Source organism: Pygoscelis adeliae, unplaced genomic scaffold (genome assembly GCF_000699105.1).
Source record: "Pygoscelis adeliae isolate BGI_AS28 unplaced genomic scaffold, ASM69910v1 Scaffold154, whole genome shotgun sequence".
In the NCBI taxonomy this organism is placed as follows: Eukaryota; Metazoa; Chordata; class Aves; order Sphenisciformes; family Spheniscidae; genus Pygoscelis; species Pygoscelis adeliae.
The window spans coordinates 4377415-4398297 of NW_008825113.1; the positions used below are offsets into that span (position 1 = coordinate 4377415).

The following is a 20883-nucleotide window of genomic DNA, read 5'->3' on the forward strand; positions in this document are numbered from 1 at the left end:
CCTTGGCAGATTTGGGGTGGGGTGGGGGGGGACCCCCCAGCTCTGCGAAGACACCTGCGTCCTGAAGGATGCCGAGTTCACACGTGAGCACAAGAAAGCGCAAAGCACAGTCCTCTCCCTTCAGGTCAGGCCTTAAGCGCAACTGATATTCAGTTTGCCCCTCGGCTTTCCTAATGACATAAAAAAATAAAAAGGATGAGGAGAGAGGCACAAAGAAGGACCCACATACCTGTTCCTATCTGCAGGCCTTTTTGTACACCTCCGATGGAAAAGTCTGATGGCTACACATCAGTGGTTTCAACGAAGGGCCGGGTCTGCGTGCCACAGGTACATTGCTGTACAGACAGGCATTGTATCTGAGTACTGAGACAGCCTGAAATGCTGAGCTCCCGCTATTCATGTTGCTCCTGCATGGCAACTGGACCCTACAGGTGCCACCTACCCATGTGACAGGCAAGTCCACGCTCCTTCTAGAGGGTAACTAACGTGTCTTTTTTGTCTGATGGCACGGCAGGGGTAGATAGGATACATGAGGGCAGCACCGCATAGGGAAGTCCGTGCATGATATGTGGTCACCTGCACGTTCTCTAAAACTGAAAGGTTCTGCAGTTTTCCTTCTTGAGAAGCCTAGATGATGCGTCCTGCTGTAAACCTGTTTCTGAGTCCTCAGGGTAAGCAACATAGGTGGAAAATTCTCACTAAACACAGCTGTGCAGTTTACAGCTTTACTTTGGCCTTGGCAGGATGTTCCCTGAGCTTACCATCTGGATTGTGAACGTTTTACCTAAGTTTTCTTCTGTCCCTTTAATATCTGGAAACTGTGAGAAGTTTTCTTAGTTCCCTCTTCTTTGTTCTAGCTTCCCCCAACTACCCTGTGCAAGTTCTTCAGTAACCATCTTTGGTGTTTCATCTTCTTGGCGGTTTAATTAATGACAAAAATCGTGTGCAAGAATTCAAAAACCTGATCCTAGTTTCTCCAAATGTTCAGCTTCAGATTCTAAAAAAGGATGTTTCTGTTGTTTGCAGTGACATGAAGGTAATCGGCTTTTTTTAGGACATGACCTCCAGTATTTGTCTTCATATACAGACAAATAAATATTTTCTCCAACACCAATTCTGCCACCCACTATTTTTTCTTTCTTTCAATTTTTTGACCTTTATCACTATATTGTGTCTTGGTGTTTTCATCCAATCTGATGGCGCCTCATTTGCTGTCTTGCTATTGATTTATCATGCCATATGACAGAGACATAATTTTGCAACGCAAGTTCCCAGTGATTATCACTTAATCTTTGCCTGCATTCTGCATTATCACTTGAAAACATTGAACTGTTAGAAAACCTAACAAAGATGTTTCAGAGATCTGAAGTCCCTTTCCACCACTGCTTCAAAGGAAGCAGCTCAATCTTCCTAGATAGGGTTATGCTGAGTTACAGGATTCAGCAATACAAGTGATGTTTTAGGGTGAGAAAGGAGCCTGTCAGGCAAGAATGACTTTCAAAAACTGTTCTGGAGCAGCTGGAAAGAACGGAAAAGAATCAAAAAGAAAACAAAGCCCAGAAACTTTTAGGTACACATATCCCTTGAAGGCATCCTTGCCTAGTCTACATCTCCAAAGCTGTGACTCCTGACCACAGCCTCAGTGGGGAATTTTCACTTGCAATCTTTCAGGTACCATGCTCACCTGTACATTAACAATTTCATTTACAAAGCCAATGCAAAAACGGTGACTGATGATGTAGTAACGAAAGCATCACAACATTTTTGCCTAAGTAAGTAAAGCACAAAGGAAATACACAATGTAGACAAATGAAGAATAGTAAAGATGGTTAGTAGAATAATTAAAAAAAAAAATTGGCAAATTTTAAAATTTTATGAACAAGTGCATTTTTACATCTCAGAACTAAAGGGAGAAGACTATAAATGTACTATAGTTGCTTTGATAAATGGAATGTTTCACCGATAAGCACACATAGAGCATTCCCATTAGTGGACTACGTCCCCTTAACAAATAGTGCAACAAACTCCAACATAAAAGAGTACAATATAATTTCTCAGTGTCTTTTTAATCATGCTTGAAATATGAAAACATTGTTCCATTGCAATTTCCTTTCTAGTCTCTTCTCAAATCATGACTCAGGGATAGTGCTTAACAATGTGCCTAATTTTAAGTGTGATCTTAGATCACAAACACGGTTCCAACGCACCTTGAATGTTTTTAGATTTCAATAGACAGTGAATATTTTGGGGGCTTAATACATACAGGAAGAGGGATATTTTCCTGACTTAGGGGGTTGCATTGGTTTTTTTAACTACTCACCTCATTCATCTTACTAGACGTTCATTGATGTGACTGCATGGTGACCTAGCAGAAAGGTATCTGCTCACGTTGGCCTGCCAGTAAGTGCCACTGATCTTATCCTTTGGAGTGTTTCCAGTATGTTACTGAAAACTCTGCATGGTGCTTCAGCAAACTACCACACAGCTTTCTTCGTCTAGAAATTCTCATAACTACCCTTTTACACCCCTAACTTTCCAGGGAAGATGCCATGTACTCATATATCAATAGAAAATAACTTCTAAAAATCAGCACTACAGGAAAAGATAATTTGTAAAGGCAGGTATTTTTTCTATAGGAAAAAACAGACAACGAAAAGAAAAAAAAGGCAAATGGAGAAAAGATAACAACAGGGACCAAGAATTAGCTAGCAAAACCATCATATCAGCTATCACCTAGAATGGCTTGTTTTACAACAAAAAATTTTCCTCTTACATGTAGGTTTCTCTGGTAAAAGGGAAAAGCAGCAATTACTAAACTTAATGTCCTTACCTCAGAAAAAAGAGACAACAAATGAAGATAAATCTTACTGTGGAAGATCAAATAAACCAATGTAAAAATTTCCATCAGGCAGTTTCAATTTATGAATTCTCTTTTACGATACAAATTCAGTGATAAATGACTAGTGATGGGGATTACTTCAGAGGAAGAGTATTTCTCACCCGACTTGTTCTTGCACTCGATATCATAGCCAGTGATTGGGCTGTTCCCATCAAATCCCATGGTCCATCTGAGGGCAATACTGCGCGCTCTCACCTCTCGGATTTCTATTTCAGGAGGGTCGGGGGGCTCTGGGTAAACACACACACACAGTTTTAGTCAGAAGAAAGCCCATATTCTTAACAAGATAACATTAATGAGTGTGGCACTGGCATAGCTTACTGGTGGTAAGCTCTCATGGCATTTTCTCCAGTCACTCACTAGTACCCTCAGCCAGTTAATCCCCTGCTGAAGAATACTCAACAGAGGGAAGAAAAGTCACTTTTCAACTAGGAGTCACTGATGTAATCTTGAATACTGACTTTTGTTTAACCTTCTTAGATGCAACATGGAGTTGCATTTCTTTAAAAGCACTCCAGATTGGACTACTGACGCTAGAAAAGATTTTTACCTAGAACACCATGTTTCACTGATATTTCTGCAGTTTTTACACAAAAGGTGGTGGTAGAAATATGAATACTAAACTTAAAAGTGCTAGATTTGGTGGGGGGAGGGAGTAAAATTTCTCTCTCTTTGAATATGTTTAAAAGTCTTCATTTAATAACAGAATAATTTGATAACAGTATGAAATTACACTAAAGCCTCTTTCTGCCTCTAGAGTTAAGGATGTAAATAAGCAGCATTTATACTCATTCTAATGCCCCTTTAAATTGTCACGGCAGTTTAAATGAGCAGCGGTGTAACTGAGAACCTGTCCCCAAACTCCACCTGAGTTTTTCGACAGGGCTGCCTTAGGCATTCACTGAAATCTGCTGTTACTTGAAATCAGGAGTGGGTAGAAAGTTGCAAGTCCTAGAAATTTGCTGTGTGCATGCTCAAAGGCATACAAGCACAGGAACAAGCATCGCACAGAAATAAGCAGTGGCCAGTGGCTGAGTCCTGCCTGTGCTCTGCATCTCAAATACTATCACCTCGGCCACTCCAGGACCTACTGCTGTCTGCCTGAGTGGAACCCTGCGGGAGGGGAACCCCAGCCCCAGGCAACATAGGTTCCTAGAGTTTGCGTTGTGCAAACTGATTACAATTTATTTTGACTGATTAAACTTGAAATATTATGTTTAAAGATCCACAGTAGGTTTAACATTTCTCTAGAGAGAAAGTCAGATCACTTTTGCTTTATTTCAGACTTGGGTTTTAAGAACATTTGTTCTTTAAAAACAAATGCAACCCTCTCCCCCAAAAAAGTCACCCCTTCACATCCACTGTCCCTACTGAAGATGATAGTTTTAAGTATCTTTAGTAGATTGCCAGCTGGTGTATTTAAGAAAAATTCTCCTTATTAATTTGTACAGATCTAGAAAGACTCGAGCTTATCCTTTATTTTGATTTAATCTGTGATGCTGGAAAATTAAAGACTGAGCATCTTAATGTGGCTCCTCATTTCTTTGACAATGAGGACTACATTTAATTAGGAATCAGAGCCTCCCTCCCCCAACAGATTTCTGAGGATGGCATACACTTACTGTACTACAATAGCTGTGTTTTTTTCCTTATGTTGTCCTCTTCCTACCTTGCACAGTGAGCTGAATTATTCCACGATCCTCCCCATAAGAATTGATGGCATGGCAGGAAAAGAAGCCAGAATCTTCACGCACAGTTGGCAAAATCTATAGGTGGTTTGAAAAGAAGTGATTGATTGAACAGCACGCAGAGAAAATAAACCAACAGCTTTTCTGTATGGTGCAAGAAAAATTGTACAAACTGTTTTACTTGACAGTAGTAAATAGATATTGCATGTTATGCACATACATACATAGGCAGAGTAAAGCATCCAAAATACTGAGACTTATCAAAACTAGCAACACCTGGGCTGAGGAAGCAGGCTGTCAGATCTACATGTGTAGTCAGGAGTTGGAGCACCACCTATTCCTGTAGCTTCTCATTAGGAGGCTTGTTTCCAGTTACTCATAAGTTTGCCAAGTATTTAACAGTTGGCTGAAATTTTCCATACAAAACGGTGCCTCCTGCTGCCTCCAATTTTTTCCAGTTATTTCTGAAAGTAACTCAAGTGGCTGAAGTCTGTGTGGAGGAAATAAAGGTTCAAACACTGGTGGTGAACCCTGTAGTATTCAGCATGGCATGTCATAATAAAATTTGGGTGGTCTTTCTTTTCAATTTGTTATTTAATAACATAGAAAGTTATACATAATCTTTAAGTACATGATCATAATGGTATTTTTCTACAGGACCACTGCTTCATTCAGTGTACAATAGGGAGAGGATTTTTTTAAATGAGCAGATGTTCCAAATACCGTTTTCTTCTCATTGTTCAGTGTGCTGCTCCACACTTTACTGCACACAGTTCAAACTGTGCCCTGAAGACAGACTTATTCATTTTCTCTTAGCCTTTTCTGTGGCATTCACCTATGCAATACCCATTTCAGAAACATGAGTGAATTTATTTTCATAAACCCTGACATCATGAAGAGTATTACCACCGTTTCATATGGGGAATTAAGGAACCAGACTTAAGACAATGTTTGTGGCTGCTTGACAAGTTGCCACATATTAGCTGAGCCATGATAACTCCACGTGCTCTTTATTCCTCAGCAAAGCCAAGGTAATATGAGCACAACTCTCCTTCACCACTGGTAAAGATAAATGGATTAATTTCCAACTCGCTACAAGGATATTGGAGAGTTATCATCTGAGATGTGGTAACTTGTCAAGCTGTGTTAAGTTGCACGTGTGGCTGAGCTTTAAGATAGGAAAACAAAATTTTTCAGAGCCCAATTTGATACATCTAGGGCCTTCTTTCCCCCCCTCAGAGTCCTTAGCAATAAATAGCATTTCATGTGTTCATAACAGCTTCCATTGAGTTAAGCTGCAGCTATGAGGGCTTAGTACTTCTGCAAATCAGACCCCAAGGGCTCAAGGCAAGTACCTAGAAAACAAAGAACACACAATTATTGGCCACCTGTGAAAAGTTTGGTTTCAATGATCAGCCTTGCATCACACAGTGTCTTTCATTACTCAACCCTAATTCAACTCCAGAGAAAATCCAAGTCATGCCTGACTGAGGCAGGGGTCTTGCAGAAAGAATAGAAGATGAGTATACACCTAAAGATCACATCATCATGCACACATGCAAAAGCACTGAGTTAAAAGCTTCAGAGACAACCTTAATCCTGACATTTTCTATTTTGGGGGTATTTTATCTCTCAGAAGTCAAAGGTTTTGTATGTAACATACATATGGATGTAGAACGCCACTACCGTACACAACTGCTTCAGAAGAGAATTCTCCAAGCAGGTCTCCAGCCTTCCAAAAAGAAATTTTGTTGTGCATCCAGGCATTATCTTACTAAAGTCAATAAGACAAATGAGGGCAGAGAGGTCTAGGGATCTATCGTACAATTAAATATTATTTGTAACACAAATATACTAATATGAACAAAGTCACACATAGAACTTATTCTTCCTCATAGAAATCAATGACAAAGCTCCCTCACAGAGACCAAAACCAGATTTTTACTGGATATCATCCAACACAGTTTTTGGCTAGTAAAGAAAGAGATATACCTTAAGAGTTACACTGGAATATAGATAAACACCAGAGAGCTAGAGAACTATTTCCTTGGTAAAAATGTTTTTAAGAATGTGACTGAAAAATGGAAAATTGAGATTTTTGACTGAGAATATATATGATCTTTTCAAAAAATTCTTTTAGATTTTGTAAAGGTACATGTAAAAATATAAAGAAATGGACTGATAACTTGCTCATGTTGGTAAATTTTAGATTTGAGTGGAAAAAGCTGTATCCTGGTATATTGAGGGCAAGGTCATAGCCCCACATGTTGTAGGTGACACCAGAACAGCAGGAGTTTCCTGTGCTTCCATGGCATCTTTGGGAAACTTAAGTCCCCAAAACAGCAGTGCCGCTCATATAGTCCCTCAATCTAACCCAGGTCAGCCACTTAGGAGTTAATGGAGTCCCACATACTGATTTTTCAGGCAAGTCGAGGTGCATGGTTCCCACACCACCAGACAGCTGCCTGTCAGAAGCAGAAGTGGAGATGCAGACTATGACCATTTGCTAGGTGGTTCGGTGACTTCTGCTACTGTGTACAGTAAGTGCCAACTACTACTGGCAGCAGTAGATATACTACTTACGTATCTACATGTGCCTTTTCCTTCCATCTCACTTTGAATCCGATGACTAACCTGACTTTGTAAAATGGTCCCACAAGCCCCAAAAAGTGAAAGGGAGGGAGAAAAAGTACTTTAAAAAGACAGCATTTTTATCTCAAAACAGCTTAATGATTTTGGTGAAGGTAAGCCTGACACACATCAGAGCTAGGGGTCAGATACTCACTCAGCGCTTATCAGCAGTGTACTCAAAACTAAGCTGTGCTGCCAGCCCAGGAAAGGCAGGCTAAGGCATGAGCCACGTTGCTCCTGAGACAGAAAGGACGGGGGGGGGGCTGTGAGCTAGGCTCACTCTCTTGTTGCCTCTGGAGCATGGGAAGATGGAGACTAATTTTTCTGAGGGATGGGATGCAGAAGTTTCCTCTACCTCCTCTTGCTGCCAGCTCTCCAGGACTGCGCCACGGGTGGAGTGAGTGGTGGGGCTTTGACCTTGTAGGGCAGAGGTAGCTGTGCATTCCTATCAAAACCAAATCAGGCAACACTCTCACACATGTAGATGAGTCGTGGGTCACTTTGTTTTCTTACCTGCAGAGTGGAGATCACTTCATCTCCAACTTCCTTGGTGGAAACAAGGTAACGGGACATTTCAGGGTTAATGATTCGGTCTTCTTTTTCCCAGCGGACTATGATGGGTTTCTCTCCATGTGCCGTGCAGCTCATCTCCTTCTTTTGACCTTGTGTTGCCAAGGTGGTATTTGGATAGGAAGTTATCATAGCTGGAACTAAAAACAGACAAAACAAAAAAAGATCGTTCTTCAGTAAGATGACTAGTCTGATGATACAGGGTTGGGCCTTCAATTTGGGTTTCATTCAGCTTGTCCATATTTGACCAGATGGCCAAAAATGTGAGAAATTATTTTACTTTCATTCCTGTGTAAGAGAATTTTTTTAAGATTGAAGCTGGGCCTCAAAGGGAACTTAGCAGAGAAGAGCTGGGACTGGACAGTGGGGCTGTAGAGACAAGAAGATGTGAATCCAAAGGAAGCCTGGCTCCATTTGTTTTGCTGTTCACAGGACAACTTGTAACATGATTAAAATATTCACAGTACATAAAGTGAGTAATAAGCATTCAGATATGGGGCCAATAAAGAACTGATAAAAATTTTTAATTCCTTCTGATGAGCTACTGTTTTATTTGCTGACAGATATATGCTCTACAATTTTGTATGGCAGTAATAACCTATCAAAATGAGGGCTCAATTAAACCAAGAGCTGTACAAAATTAAAAGAAAGGGTCTGTACCAAAAAGCTTACAGTCCATGTATGTGCTGAGTGCATAGTTAAACTGTACTGAACTGGAAGTATAATTAAACTGACAATAAACCTAGCTAGATTTGAGTTTTTATTGTATTCAGAAGATATTTGCAGAACAGTTTGGACATAATTGTCAACTTCATTAAACATTCGGGACTTTAAAAAATTTTAATGCTGAAAAAAGTACTCTCTTGCTAGCAAGAATAGGCTTAAACCCCAAGTATTTTCTTATTTCGGAATAAAAATTTTCTGGAAATAGGAAGAAAAAATCCTCAGTGTTTTACTGCGAACCCCTCAAAACATGCCATTTTTGAAACAGGATGGTCTCTTTGGTGTCCTCAGTAGCCTGTCCTTTCCTTCCCATATTATTTGTCTATTAATGAATAGCATCTGGGCATTTGTGAGTAGGAAGAATCAAAGCCCATGAGTCTGTCTTTCAGTTCTGGCCCTTTCCCTGCTTGGGAGAAGCTGGAAAGCCTTGGACAACACACGGGATTGCTCTCCTCTGGATGAATTTGTCCACTCCTTTCAAAGCATATGAGGTGGCAGGAAAGAGTCCCTTCTCTAAGCTCTTGCACGCCAGGGCTGCCTCCTGCAATAGCCCCACTCTCCTTGTTTTTATGCATGAACACTTGCCTCTTCTTATCAGAACAACTCACTCATTCCATCTCAACTTCTCTGGGTCTCTATTTTAAGAAGGTGACATTGGCACAAGACCTGATTTGAGGCCTTCCCGGTCTTTCTTCCTGCATAGATTGCATCTATTGCTACTGGACAGCAAAAAAAATCCTTATTTAAATGAATTACTATAATTGCTAGTTGAAATGTTAATGCTTGGTGGCATGACCTTTTCACATGCCAGAGCTGTTGATGCTTGGATATGACAATATGTCAGGATGCAGCCCTTTCTCTTCAAAGGCTTCCTGAATCAAAACAAACCAATTTGAAAATTAACAGGGCTGTGGAGCTGTGAGTTAGAGTTATGAATGGGATCTAATTACAGGAAGAACTCCTAGAAGGATCTTGTGTGACACATGAGGCTCTTTAGGCACTGATATGCATTAGTGATGAAGTATGTCTAGTTTAACTGTTTGGATATTAGGTACCGATTAGTTTTGTTGAAGAGGAGCATTCAAAGAGAAGAAATAATGAATAATCAGAATAGAAAATTAGGACGAGTCTGATTCTGTCTTCTAAAGGATGAAAATAGCTTCAGTTTTATCTGGCATCTGTCCAAGTACTAGCACCCACAAGGCGGTTACTTTCAGAAGGTCACTTTCTGCAGCCATCTGCTTGTTGCTTCCAAACATGGAAGCTACCGTCCTAGGCCTATGCAGCTGCAGGCCTGTGGGCCCTGTATGTGCAAGTATGTGCACTTGAACATACCTGCCCTCATCTGCAACACCTGAAATAGAGCAATATATCCTTTTATGCATTTTGTTCATCAGTAAGAGACCCAATTCAAATGAGTGGCAGGCTATTAAGGAGTCCACATTACCATTATTAACTTGTGCCACCACCTTTCTTCCTTCCATAATCTCCCAAGCCCCCCAGATGTCCCTTCCTTCTTCATTTGCCACACCTCTCCACATCTACCTCTTCTGCCCTCAACACAGCACGCTCCAGTCCCCTTCACCTCTCCCCTTCCCGCTGCAACCTCCTCAGGTTCTCACATGTTCACTAACCCCTACAGCAATGTTTTCCTCCTCCAACCTCATTTCCCGTCCCTAATTAAATCATGCCAACTTCCCAAGTCACTGAAGTGATTTTCTCTACAGCTGCAGTCCTCCTTCCCATCGTTATCTCCTACTTTGAGTTTCTCTGGTGACGGAGAGAGCATGCGCTTAGCCCACCCGGGAGCTGAGGGGTGGTGTGTGCCTCCCCACGAGGTACCTGAGCTACCGGGGTGCCTGTGTCCCCGGGCAGGAGGGCTCAGCATTCGGAACAGGTGAGCCTCACACTGGCAGGTCTACTCTCCTCCTGCTTCACAGGTAGGAGCACACGGTGTGCACCCACAGAAAACAGGACATTCGGATTTAGATTTAAATCCCACGGACCTCGAGTAGCCTGTCTCAGAGACTCCTTCCTCACTTTCAGGTCTCCTAAACTGTTGTCTACCAAGAGTCCCCTGACGGGTGACAGTGCCAAACCAAACACCACAACTATCTTACTTGCTTTTTATAAAAACAGAGGCTAGCTTATGAAGCTCAAATTTTTTTCCAGGAAACTTTCTTAATAAGAGCAGCATAAAAACATGTAAAGAAAGATGACTTTATTCCTCAGATACAGCTTTATCCCTGATTATCCTTCCCTTCCTCTCACATAATCTTTCACATGGATTCCTTATTGACATAGCAATACCTCACAGCTAAATATTTCCCCTTCCTCCAAAGCTGATTTTTTACTCTTCACAATTTATCTCCAATGATCCTAAACCATAAGCTCTTCTTTTTATCTTCCTCTATGTCAAAAGATTTCTGGTAACAAAGCCACATTCCCAAGGACATATTAGGCAATGTATTTCGTCATCCTCCAACTATCTTTAATCAAATTACTGATGCAAATAACTGAGATAAATATGCTGGCTCTTTACTGACAAAATAATCTAGAAAACTGTAAATAAGCAAACTAAATCAGTACTATATATGCATAAGATATTCTCTCAGGATGACTTAAAAAAAAGTGAAGGCACTTAGAAATACATCAAGATGATTCAGATGCCATATTAAGTGTGTGTATCCTTTATACCTCTTCAAATATACATTATATGCACACACATATGTTGATATGTATTTATATAAGAGAATTTTGGAAGGGAAGGGCATGTTGCTGGGCATGTTCAAGGAATGCATAGCGTCATGTTCCAGGACTTTGGAGTAGGCTTCCCTATGGGACAAATTAATCCAATTCTCTCTCCTCTGGGGTTCTCCATGACTTTCTCTGAAACATGCCATGTGGTGCTGGGCATTGTTAAAAGTCTATTGGTCAAAATTGGTCAAAATAGAAGCTACAGTTCATAGAGTATGGCAATTTCCATTTTCAAGGTATGCATATTGCTGCCAGCAACATTAATCTAGGAGATTTCTCTGTTTAAAATTGGGCTTCAGCTTGGGAAGCTGATTTGTTTATTCCTTTTCCCAGACCAACCCACTGATTTCCCCTTTCTTCGCGGCAACCCGGTAAGGAGTAATCTCATTGCTTTATAGTATTAGCAACTTCATCATTAAAAATCAAAGTGCAAAATTCAGTAATCGAGGTTACTCTTAAGAATCATGGAGCTGGCTCAGACAAAACAAGAACCTTTTGTCCCACTCTTGAAGAAAACTGAACCTGGACCTTTCCTAAAATTCAGTAAAAATTACTTAATCTGACTCTCTTTTCTCTGCTACTGCTGAGTGTTTCATCAGGAACTGCATGCAAATAAAAATGAAAACTTTTAATTACCTTGAAAAGACTAGTCTAATTATCCAGAATAAGAAGGCTATAGTAACTTAGGTGAAACTTGAACAAAGTAACAGAAACTTTTTGATCCTTTTAGAATAAACCTTCACGAATTACTAGAAAACTGAAATTCACATTCATTTTAAAAACTATGTAGGGAGCAGTGGGGAGAGAATAACTATTTTTTCTCTCTTTTACCTCATAGATGGAAATAGCCATGTGGGAAGAAAGCAAATTAAAAGGCTCCCTATCTTTTGATTTGTAATTAAACACTAAATATCCTTGTAGCATCCTTAAATGATTCTAAGACTGACTGAAGTTCTCAGTGTGTTTAAGAACTATCACTATCTGTAGTCTCAAAATGGTATTTTTCTAGCAACCTGGCTGTGGTAAGAAGAGAGGAATACAACACAGCCAACACCACAATCAATGGGGAGATGTCATGTGACATTGTACAATGTGTTTTGAGCTGTATTGAAAGTTAGATTGCTGATCATAGCCAAACATTAATGCAGATTCAAGTTGCTCTTGAAAAAGAGGATGGAAAAGATGCAGCAGATAAACAAATCTAATGATATAATGATCTGGAGATGACTGAACATAATGAGAAATTGAGAGTGTGTTCAGTAACAGACATGTCCTGGACCCTGTCAGTGATGTGACTCCTGGCATACCAACGTGTCTCAGCATGTCTTCACTCCTCTTGGTCTGAAGATCTCTGCTCTGGCAGAGCATGCTCGAACTGGCCAGTCTGGGGAAATGTCTGTCACCATAGTGGGATTCATCTTGCAAGCATCTATGCGAAGCTAGGCATCGTAGACTTCCTCCATGGAAAGAAAGATACTTATAGAGTGCTGTTCATCTAACCAGATGAACTATGCCCTCAAAAGCCTCTTCTTTACACTGATCATTCAGGACCCTGCAATGCCTTGCTCAGTCGCAGAGATGTGCACACTAGTGCTGTAATAAGGGAAGATGAATGCCAAATGTTTTTCTTGTACAGCTTCCAGAACAGAGGACTATGGCCCTTTGATGCAGTTTAAACAACCTTGCGTAAAAATAACATCATGAATGAGGATAGGAGTTGTGATAAGAGAAAACTGAATTAAAGTTGAAATGAATATCTATTGAAAAAATGAATTAAAATTCCAATTTAACATTTAAGCCAAATTCAGCATGTCCTTTCATGCTGGTCAGCCACAGTGAGAATACTCTTCTGTCCATGACAAATGAGATTTTTCTACCTCAAAAACAAATTCCCTCTTCCTCAATCCACTTTTGCTGAGATAAAGAAAGGCCATGCAAACACATTACTTACATTTAAAGGAGACTAGCTCTCACACTATAATTAGTTGATTTCTATTTGTTAATTTATTTTCAAATTTAGTAGACTTCCAGGAGTCAGCGAGTGCATTGCTAAAATTCTTCTCTTAACTTTAGTTTTCCCTTTCTGATAAATGACATTTTTGCTTACTTAAGTAGCATCTCTCCAGAATTCAAATGGTGTCCTGAATCTAGCAGATAATTTTAAATCAATAGGACTGCTCAAATACTTCAATTTAAGCACACAGTTTCTTGGTAAATCTGTGATGTCTCCAGCAGGTGAAAATAATGCTCTTAGTCCTCATCCTCAAGAGATGTCCAAGACTAGAAAACAAACTGCATGTCTCAAAGGGTGAAAGAAATATGTTAACACAAAAATAAGCATCCCATTTTTATGGATACCAGTTATTTTCACAAAAATAATGGACATATAATTAATGACAACTCTTTTCTACCAATATTCACTAATTTTGAAAATGAACTTCATGTTTGTGACCTACTCATGTTCATCTGTTGTGAACCTCCTCAGAGACAAGTTCTTTTAGGATAAATATTTTAAAAATTCAATTTAAAATATTTAAATATTTCACAAAAGTGAAATTTTAATGCAATATTTTACTATATTGCTTGGAGTTAGTAAAGAATTTGTTGTGTAAGCAATGCAACTCTCAAATAGAAACAATACTGGGTGGATAATGTAACTAATCAATATGGCATGAATTTCAAATTCAAAAAGCAAATGTTTTGATATTAATTGCCGCTGAGGTTCCAGACGAGGAATAATAATTTCAAACACGTAAACGTGAGAAATTTGAGGAGAGAAGTAAAAATCTGATTAATTAATATGACAAACTGAATTCAGCTTTAGTTTCACGAGTCTACAGTGTATATGAAATACATTCAGAAAATTTATTGATAAATGTATTCCTGAAAATATTTTTGAAACAAAGCAAAACAAATCAGATTACCTTCTACCCCCAACCTGCCCTAAAAGGAGGGCTAGTAGCTTTTTGTACACTTCCATTATTAACTATTAGATGAACGGATTTTTGGACAATAGTGTGATGGATGCACTCGACCCCTTAACCAAACCAGCGGTAGTTTGGTAAAGGCTCCAAAGGAGGTAAAGGCCTGAGCTGTAGCCGGGCCAAGAACTCCTCCAGTTCCAACCTGTTCTCTGAAAACCCACAAAGGAGCAGAGTGACACAGTGAGCATCGATGCATACGAGCTTGGAACACTGATCATGCGATTAACACATGAATAGCAGGTGACTTTTCCAAGACTCATTTATCAAGGAACAAAGAAAGTTGTGGGTACAAGGAGTCTCATGCATACCTTTCCCATTGCATGTAATTTAGCTACAAGCCAACCACTTTATTCCATAAATATGACAGCCTAAGTGAGCCTTCTTTGAGCTCTCCCTGCCAGGCAGCGTGGCTGCGTGGCGGTGATCTCCCCTTGAGCTGGGGCACCTCTCAAGGTTGCTCCTTGAGGCAGAGAGACCTTTTACCAGCAGCAGATCTTCGGTAAGTGACCGATATCGTGCATAACCTTGTAGTATGGTAACTTTGATTTTGTCTCGGTAGTTTTGAATCAGTTCTAATGATTGTGCGGCACAGTAATAGAGTGAACCTTGCCATCTAACTTTGTTAAGTCTCGCTTTTACAACATCATTAAAACACTTTTGCTAATGCCTTTGATAATGGTTCTTTCAGCGATCTAAATCACCCATTCACGACAAATAGGCAAGAGCTTCATAAGCAGTTCTATTAGGGAAATATTTTTCTGACAAAACAGTATGAAAAACAGCACCGCCCTGGAAAAAGAGACGGTGCACAGCAGAAACTGCACCTTTATGTTTCTATTTAGTGAAGAGTGACGTCCAGGAGAATTATATAAATAATAGAGAGAAATTAAACACAGACGTGACCAGTCCATGTCCCAACTACCTAAGTTTGCATTACCAGTCCCATAGCAAAACAAGAGACTCAGGGATATGTAAAAACTGCATTATTAGGACATCCATACAAGGTAATCTTTGAAAAAAATTCTAAAAAGAAATAAATCGCTGAGTGGGAATGACTAAGGATTCTGTACACCTTAAAATACCATTTCAGCTAGCTATTCTGCTGATATAAACGAAGTTACTTTGATTATAAGTATTATTCAAACATGTGTTTCCAAGATAGAACAGGCCTTGTTTGATGCTAAGCTTTAATAAGAATGACAATGATGTCTTGAGTACTTGGCAGCTTCACTGGTGCCTCGTGATCTGATTGAATATGTCAGGGTAAAGGCTGTGAACGTTTAGGGTTCATATCTTATTCACTCAGAAGTGGTTTCAGGTCACATTATAGGAAAAGAAGTTGATTTATTTTGCATGACAACTATGAATTTTAACCGAAAGACACATTAATAAAATAAAAAAGGTCTTTTCTCTCAAATGGCAAAGGCAATTTTTTCCTCTTCCTGAGGTCTTTTCTTGCATTAGTTTTATGTTTGTACAGTGCAAACTGCTGTCTTCAAATGGTACACATGAGACCAGCAGCTGCTTATATTTCTCTGTCTTTCCTTTGACTTTGACATGGTTCTGAAATGAATGTGACTTTCTTTTGCTTTGCCATGCAGCTTCAATTCCCATTTTGTCTAACTGCACTTCCTAATAACCAAGAGAAAGAAAATGGGAAACGATAAGCTGACAGTTTTGCCCCCTGCAGTCAGTTATAGTAAAAACCTGTGGAAATTTGTGACAAACTACAGTAACCCACATGAGGCACTGGAAAATCAGTTTCATCAAAGCTTGGCTAATTGTCAAAACAAAAATAAGTGATCAAAGATCTATAAAAAATTACATTAGCATGTATATGATTGTGATTTATGAAGACTTAGACAAAGACCATCTTCCTTCACAAGAAATTAATGCACAATGTTAGTGTTACCATCATTGCCATTGTTGAAAAGTATGGATGCCTAAAAATTAGTGTTAGAAACATGTATCTGTTAAGTATAAATTTCTTGGGCCACTTTCTATTCCAAATCAATTATGATCTTTCATCACCCTGTATAAAAGTCAGGCTGGAAAGAGCAGGAAATGTTAAATATTTAAAACTAGCAATATATAATTTTAGATAACTTCTCCAATGCTTTGATCATAAATTGAATTCAGTCTGCCATCGAGATAGCATCAAGTTTTAATGTTAAATGAGAGGGTTACTGCTATCATAATTGTAAAGTACAATGCTCTAATTTTTTGTGACTTACTGAATGCAAATCACTAAAAAACAGGGGCTAAAATGGCATGGGAGAGTGCTTATTTTCTTACAACTTGTTATGCTTTAAACTTTCCATTTGTGCCCTTTCATTAAAAATACCCAAACAGTTTACAGGTTTAAAAGAAAAAAAAAAAGGCAGAAAGTCACTGGAAAACACAAGCTTTAATCAGGATATATTTTATGACCCCGCAATTCCCATGGGTCTTTTAGATTTTGGAGGCTGTGAAGTGACATGTGTAAATGTCTCTCCCAGGGGAAGAGAAGCAAGCACTAATTGAGGTATTGACGGGTTTAAATGAAGCAGAAACACAGTAAGAAACTCTGGCTACAACAAAAATGTGTATTGGTGAGTAGTGCATGCTGGGACATTAATGGTTTTCATTCACTGCTCATTCATGCAAGTAAGTATACTTTTAAGCATGGTGGCTTGGGTCTATAGCAGCTCAGTTCTGAGCTAAAAAGCCATGAAATACTATCTGCTGATGTATAAGAGAGCTCTCGTAGAACTAGTCTCATCTAGCCTTTCAGAGTGAATTATATTTTTATTGTCTAGATAGGTGCAAATAGACCAATACCATCTGATACTCTGATGATGGGAACAGAACTCAAATGTATTAAAATCAGCAAGATACAACTCTATATATTTTTGTAGGCATTCTCTATATAAGTATGTTAACACAAACAATATAAATATACATATATATTCTGCATATTAATACTAACAGAAAGGCGGTATTGCATTGTATATATACACAAAAACATTCACCTGTGCATGGAGGTAGAGCACATTCACAGAACCAGTCAGTGGCATTCATCTCAAGTTTACTTCAGGTGGCTAAAAATTAGTCATCCAAGCCTTCAGCTAGTCAAATGAGGACTTCTTCTGTAGCAGTCCTTGGGGAGAAACAAGACCTTCCAGAGGGCCATTCATCTTGCCTTAAAGATGATGAATCACTTCTTATCGATGATAAAGAGGAGCTCAGGGTGAGCTGCTTAGACTTTTACAACCAATGTTTAGAAGTCTAGCTTAAAATCAGATTAATCCAGTGCTAAGGGTCTAATCTTAAATTCTACATTCTCTTAACTGAGGAGATTCAGGATGTCAATAAATGCTATTATCTCAGGAAAGACAGGAAAGGAGATTCAGCTGGGAAGAATAAGATCCTAATAAAAAGCTCTGAAGACATTTATTTTAATGGACATCAATCTGGTTTCTCGAGTCAAAATTCTAATATCTGCCCCTTGTCATGGAGACTATGTGGGAATGGTTTTGGGAATGGCCTGACCATCTATGGAGTATTAGCTCTGCTTGTTGCTGAAAAACAACAAACTTGATTCCTAATCTGCTCTATCTTTTATTTTCCACTACGAGGTCTATTTTCTACTTTGCTCAGCATGCAAGCAGCTTCTGCAGGGAAAACAGATCTCTTAAGTTGGTCAGTAAAAGGAGAACTTTTCTAGAAGAGCAGGGAACCATCTCAAAGGCTGCACAGTCTGGGAAAATCTGGTAGGTACACAGCACTATACTAGCTACTAGGATGAAAATTAACTCTATCCCAGCTGAAACGATGACAGTAACTTGTGTACTTAACAATTTTTTTAATATATGTCTTATGGAAGGAGGGAAATACTAGTAAAGAAAAGCCAAGAAGGCTTAGATAAACACAATATTTATAAAGTAAAGATATTCAGTATAATACTTCTGAGAGTTACATTTACCCATAAATAAGCAGTGGCTCTTACAGCAGAAAATCAGAAAGGAAAATTCTCACTACTTTGATTAAATCTAAAATTAGGACCCCCCTTGGGGATATTTTTGTACCTTCTACATGTCGTTGCAGTGTTTTATCAAATCTAAAGGCTAGGCCTTTCCACTGAGTATTTTGGGAGTATTACACTGAACAATTAATAAAGCTTCCAGACAAAAGCAATGGCTGATTATTTGGCTCCAATACCCAACTGTCTAAGGCCAGAGGAATCAGACCTTAATTTGAACCAGGGTTATGGTTATTTTGGCTTATTCAAAGCAGCCAATATGCTCATCCAGCTGTGAGCCAGAGAACAGCTGAAAAGGAGTTTTAAAGCCAAATTTTACACTACTGTTCCTGATGTTGACAGTGTCCTGCTATATAACTGGGGTTCTCCTGTATAACTGGGGTCAAGGTGTGTGTGTTTGTGCTTGCATGCCTGCATATACACGTGTGTCTGAGTGAATAAGAGAGGAAAAAAAATGTTTTCCATGGAGTCAAATAAGGAGAATTATTTCATTACCTGAAAAAGAAGACAAAGCAACCCTCATCGCCTTCTTCCCTTGACCTTCAGCTGTCCTGTGCATTTCTCTTTTCAATACACTCTTAAAAAAATGTTTCTATTTCTCTGGAGACCATTTTTACCCCTTGGCCAAGGAAAGGCATCGTAAATACTAGTGTTTCAGGCAGGAGTAAATTATAGCCATCCATCTCATGAACAAAGCACATGGCACAGGGCTGCAGGTCTCTTTCCGCCACAGTACCTCCCCACAGCATGAATGTTATAAGGAGTTCAAAGGACTTGGTTTATTTTTTTCCTTTAAATTGAGTTGCAAATGAATAGGAACTCCCATTCCCTTTTCCACATACAGAATGAACCCAAAAACAGAGGCCAAAATGGCAGTGGTGATAATGTAACCACCAGCAAAGTAAGAAGGAAGCCATGCTTCTAAGCATGGTTTGACATATTGTATATGATGGATGTTGAATATGATAAATGAAGCAGCTAGTTACAGGGGCAATATGAAAATATTGTTTGATTTTTTTTTAACCAGATTGTCAAATGTTTTTTTTTTTTAATCACATCCTTAAAACACACACACACACTCTCACACAATCTGTACTTAGATCTAAACTTGCTACCTAAATTATTAAATTATCTTCATACAAAGAGCTTGTCTTTAGCAAATACAGGAGTTTAAATGCTGATTTGGCAATTCTGGGTTTTGTTTTTATTTTCTAAAATTATATTCCATTATAAAAGGAAAAATCACTTACAATAGAATATTGTGGGTTTATGCACTTTATAACAACCTTGTTAGTCACATACACAGGGAGGTCAGGTTTTATGTTCAGGTTTTATTGGGGTGGTCTTGCTCTTTCTATGATGCATTTTAGAGTTTCTTGCAAGTTGGTAGGAAGCTTTTCAGAACCATTCTTGTTGGGACTTTGGACTGTCATTTTATTTGTCAGAGAACAGCTAATTTCTTCGACCCAAAACTTTTTATGAGAATGTGGTCTCTTTGACAAAAGGAATTGCTGAAAAGGGTTTATTAGCTCAGCATTCAATTACTGGTCAAAAGATGAGAAAACGAGACTGCAAACATTCAGAGTAAGCAATATAGTCAATGATCACTGCCTATTTGAGGACACAGCCTTGCATCTAAATGCCTCAGCCTCTCCCTCCCCATTTTCTGTTTCTCTAGCATGACAAACATTTCACTGTATATACAGACTTGGGTAAGGTCAAAAACACAAACATAGTAAAACAAGACAGACAGACAAGTAAAACATAGTGACAAAGGATGAGGAAAAGGGGAAATGGCTACCAACCTGCTCCACCACTGAGACAGACACAAGTCTGTGGGGCTGGATGGGATCCAGCCAAGGGTACTGAGGGAGCTGGCAGAAGTGCTCACCAAGCCACTTCCCATCATTTACAGCAGTCCTGGCTAACCAGGGAGGTCCCAGCTGACTGGAAGTTACCAAATGTGACACCCATCTACAAGAAGGGCTGGAAGGAGGATCTGGGGAACTACAGGCCTGTCAGCCCGACCTCGGTGCTGGGGAAGGTTATGGAGCAGATCATCTTGAGTGCCATCACACGGTACGTACAGGACAACCAGGGGATCAGGCCCAGCCAGCATGGGTTCATGAGAGGCAGGTCCTGCTTGACCAACCTGATCTCCTTCTATGACCAGGTGACCCGCCTAGTGGCTGAGGGAAAGGCTGCGGATGTGGTCTACCTGGACTTCAGTAAGGCCTTTGACACCATTTCCCACAGCATTCTCCTGGAGAAACTGGCGGCTCCTGGCTTGGACGGGCGTACTCTGCGCTGGGTAAAAAACTGGCTGGATGACTGGGCCCAGAGAGTTGTGGTGAATGGAGTTAAATCCAGTTGGTGGCTGGTCACAAGCGGTGTTCCCCAGGGCTCGGTACAGGGGCCAGTTCTGTTTAATACCTTTATCAATGATCTGGATGAAGGGATTCAAGTGCACCCTCAGTAAGTTTGCAGATGAGACCAAGTTGGGCGGGAGTGTTGATCTGCTCGAGGGTAGGAAGGCTCTGCAGAGGGACCTGGACAGGCTGGATCGATGGGCCGAGGCCAATTGTATGAGATTCAACAAGGCCAAGTGCC

At 39.7% G+C, this 20883-nt stretch overlaps 1 protein-coding gene across 1 annotated transcript in view; it reads right to left on the minus strand.

Moving 5' to 3' along the window:
- DSCAM (Down syndrome cell adhesion molecule) overlaps positions 1-20883 on the minus strand; it is a 413163-nt gene that overhangs the window by 109807 nt on the left and 282473 nt on the right. The window contains 3 exon segments of the mRNA XM_009328037.1: positions 3001-3129; positions 4569-4665; positions 7732-7928. Of these exon segments, the coding sequence (XP_009326312.1) occupies positions 3001-3129; positions 4569-4665; positions 7732-7928 (423 nt within the window).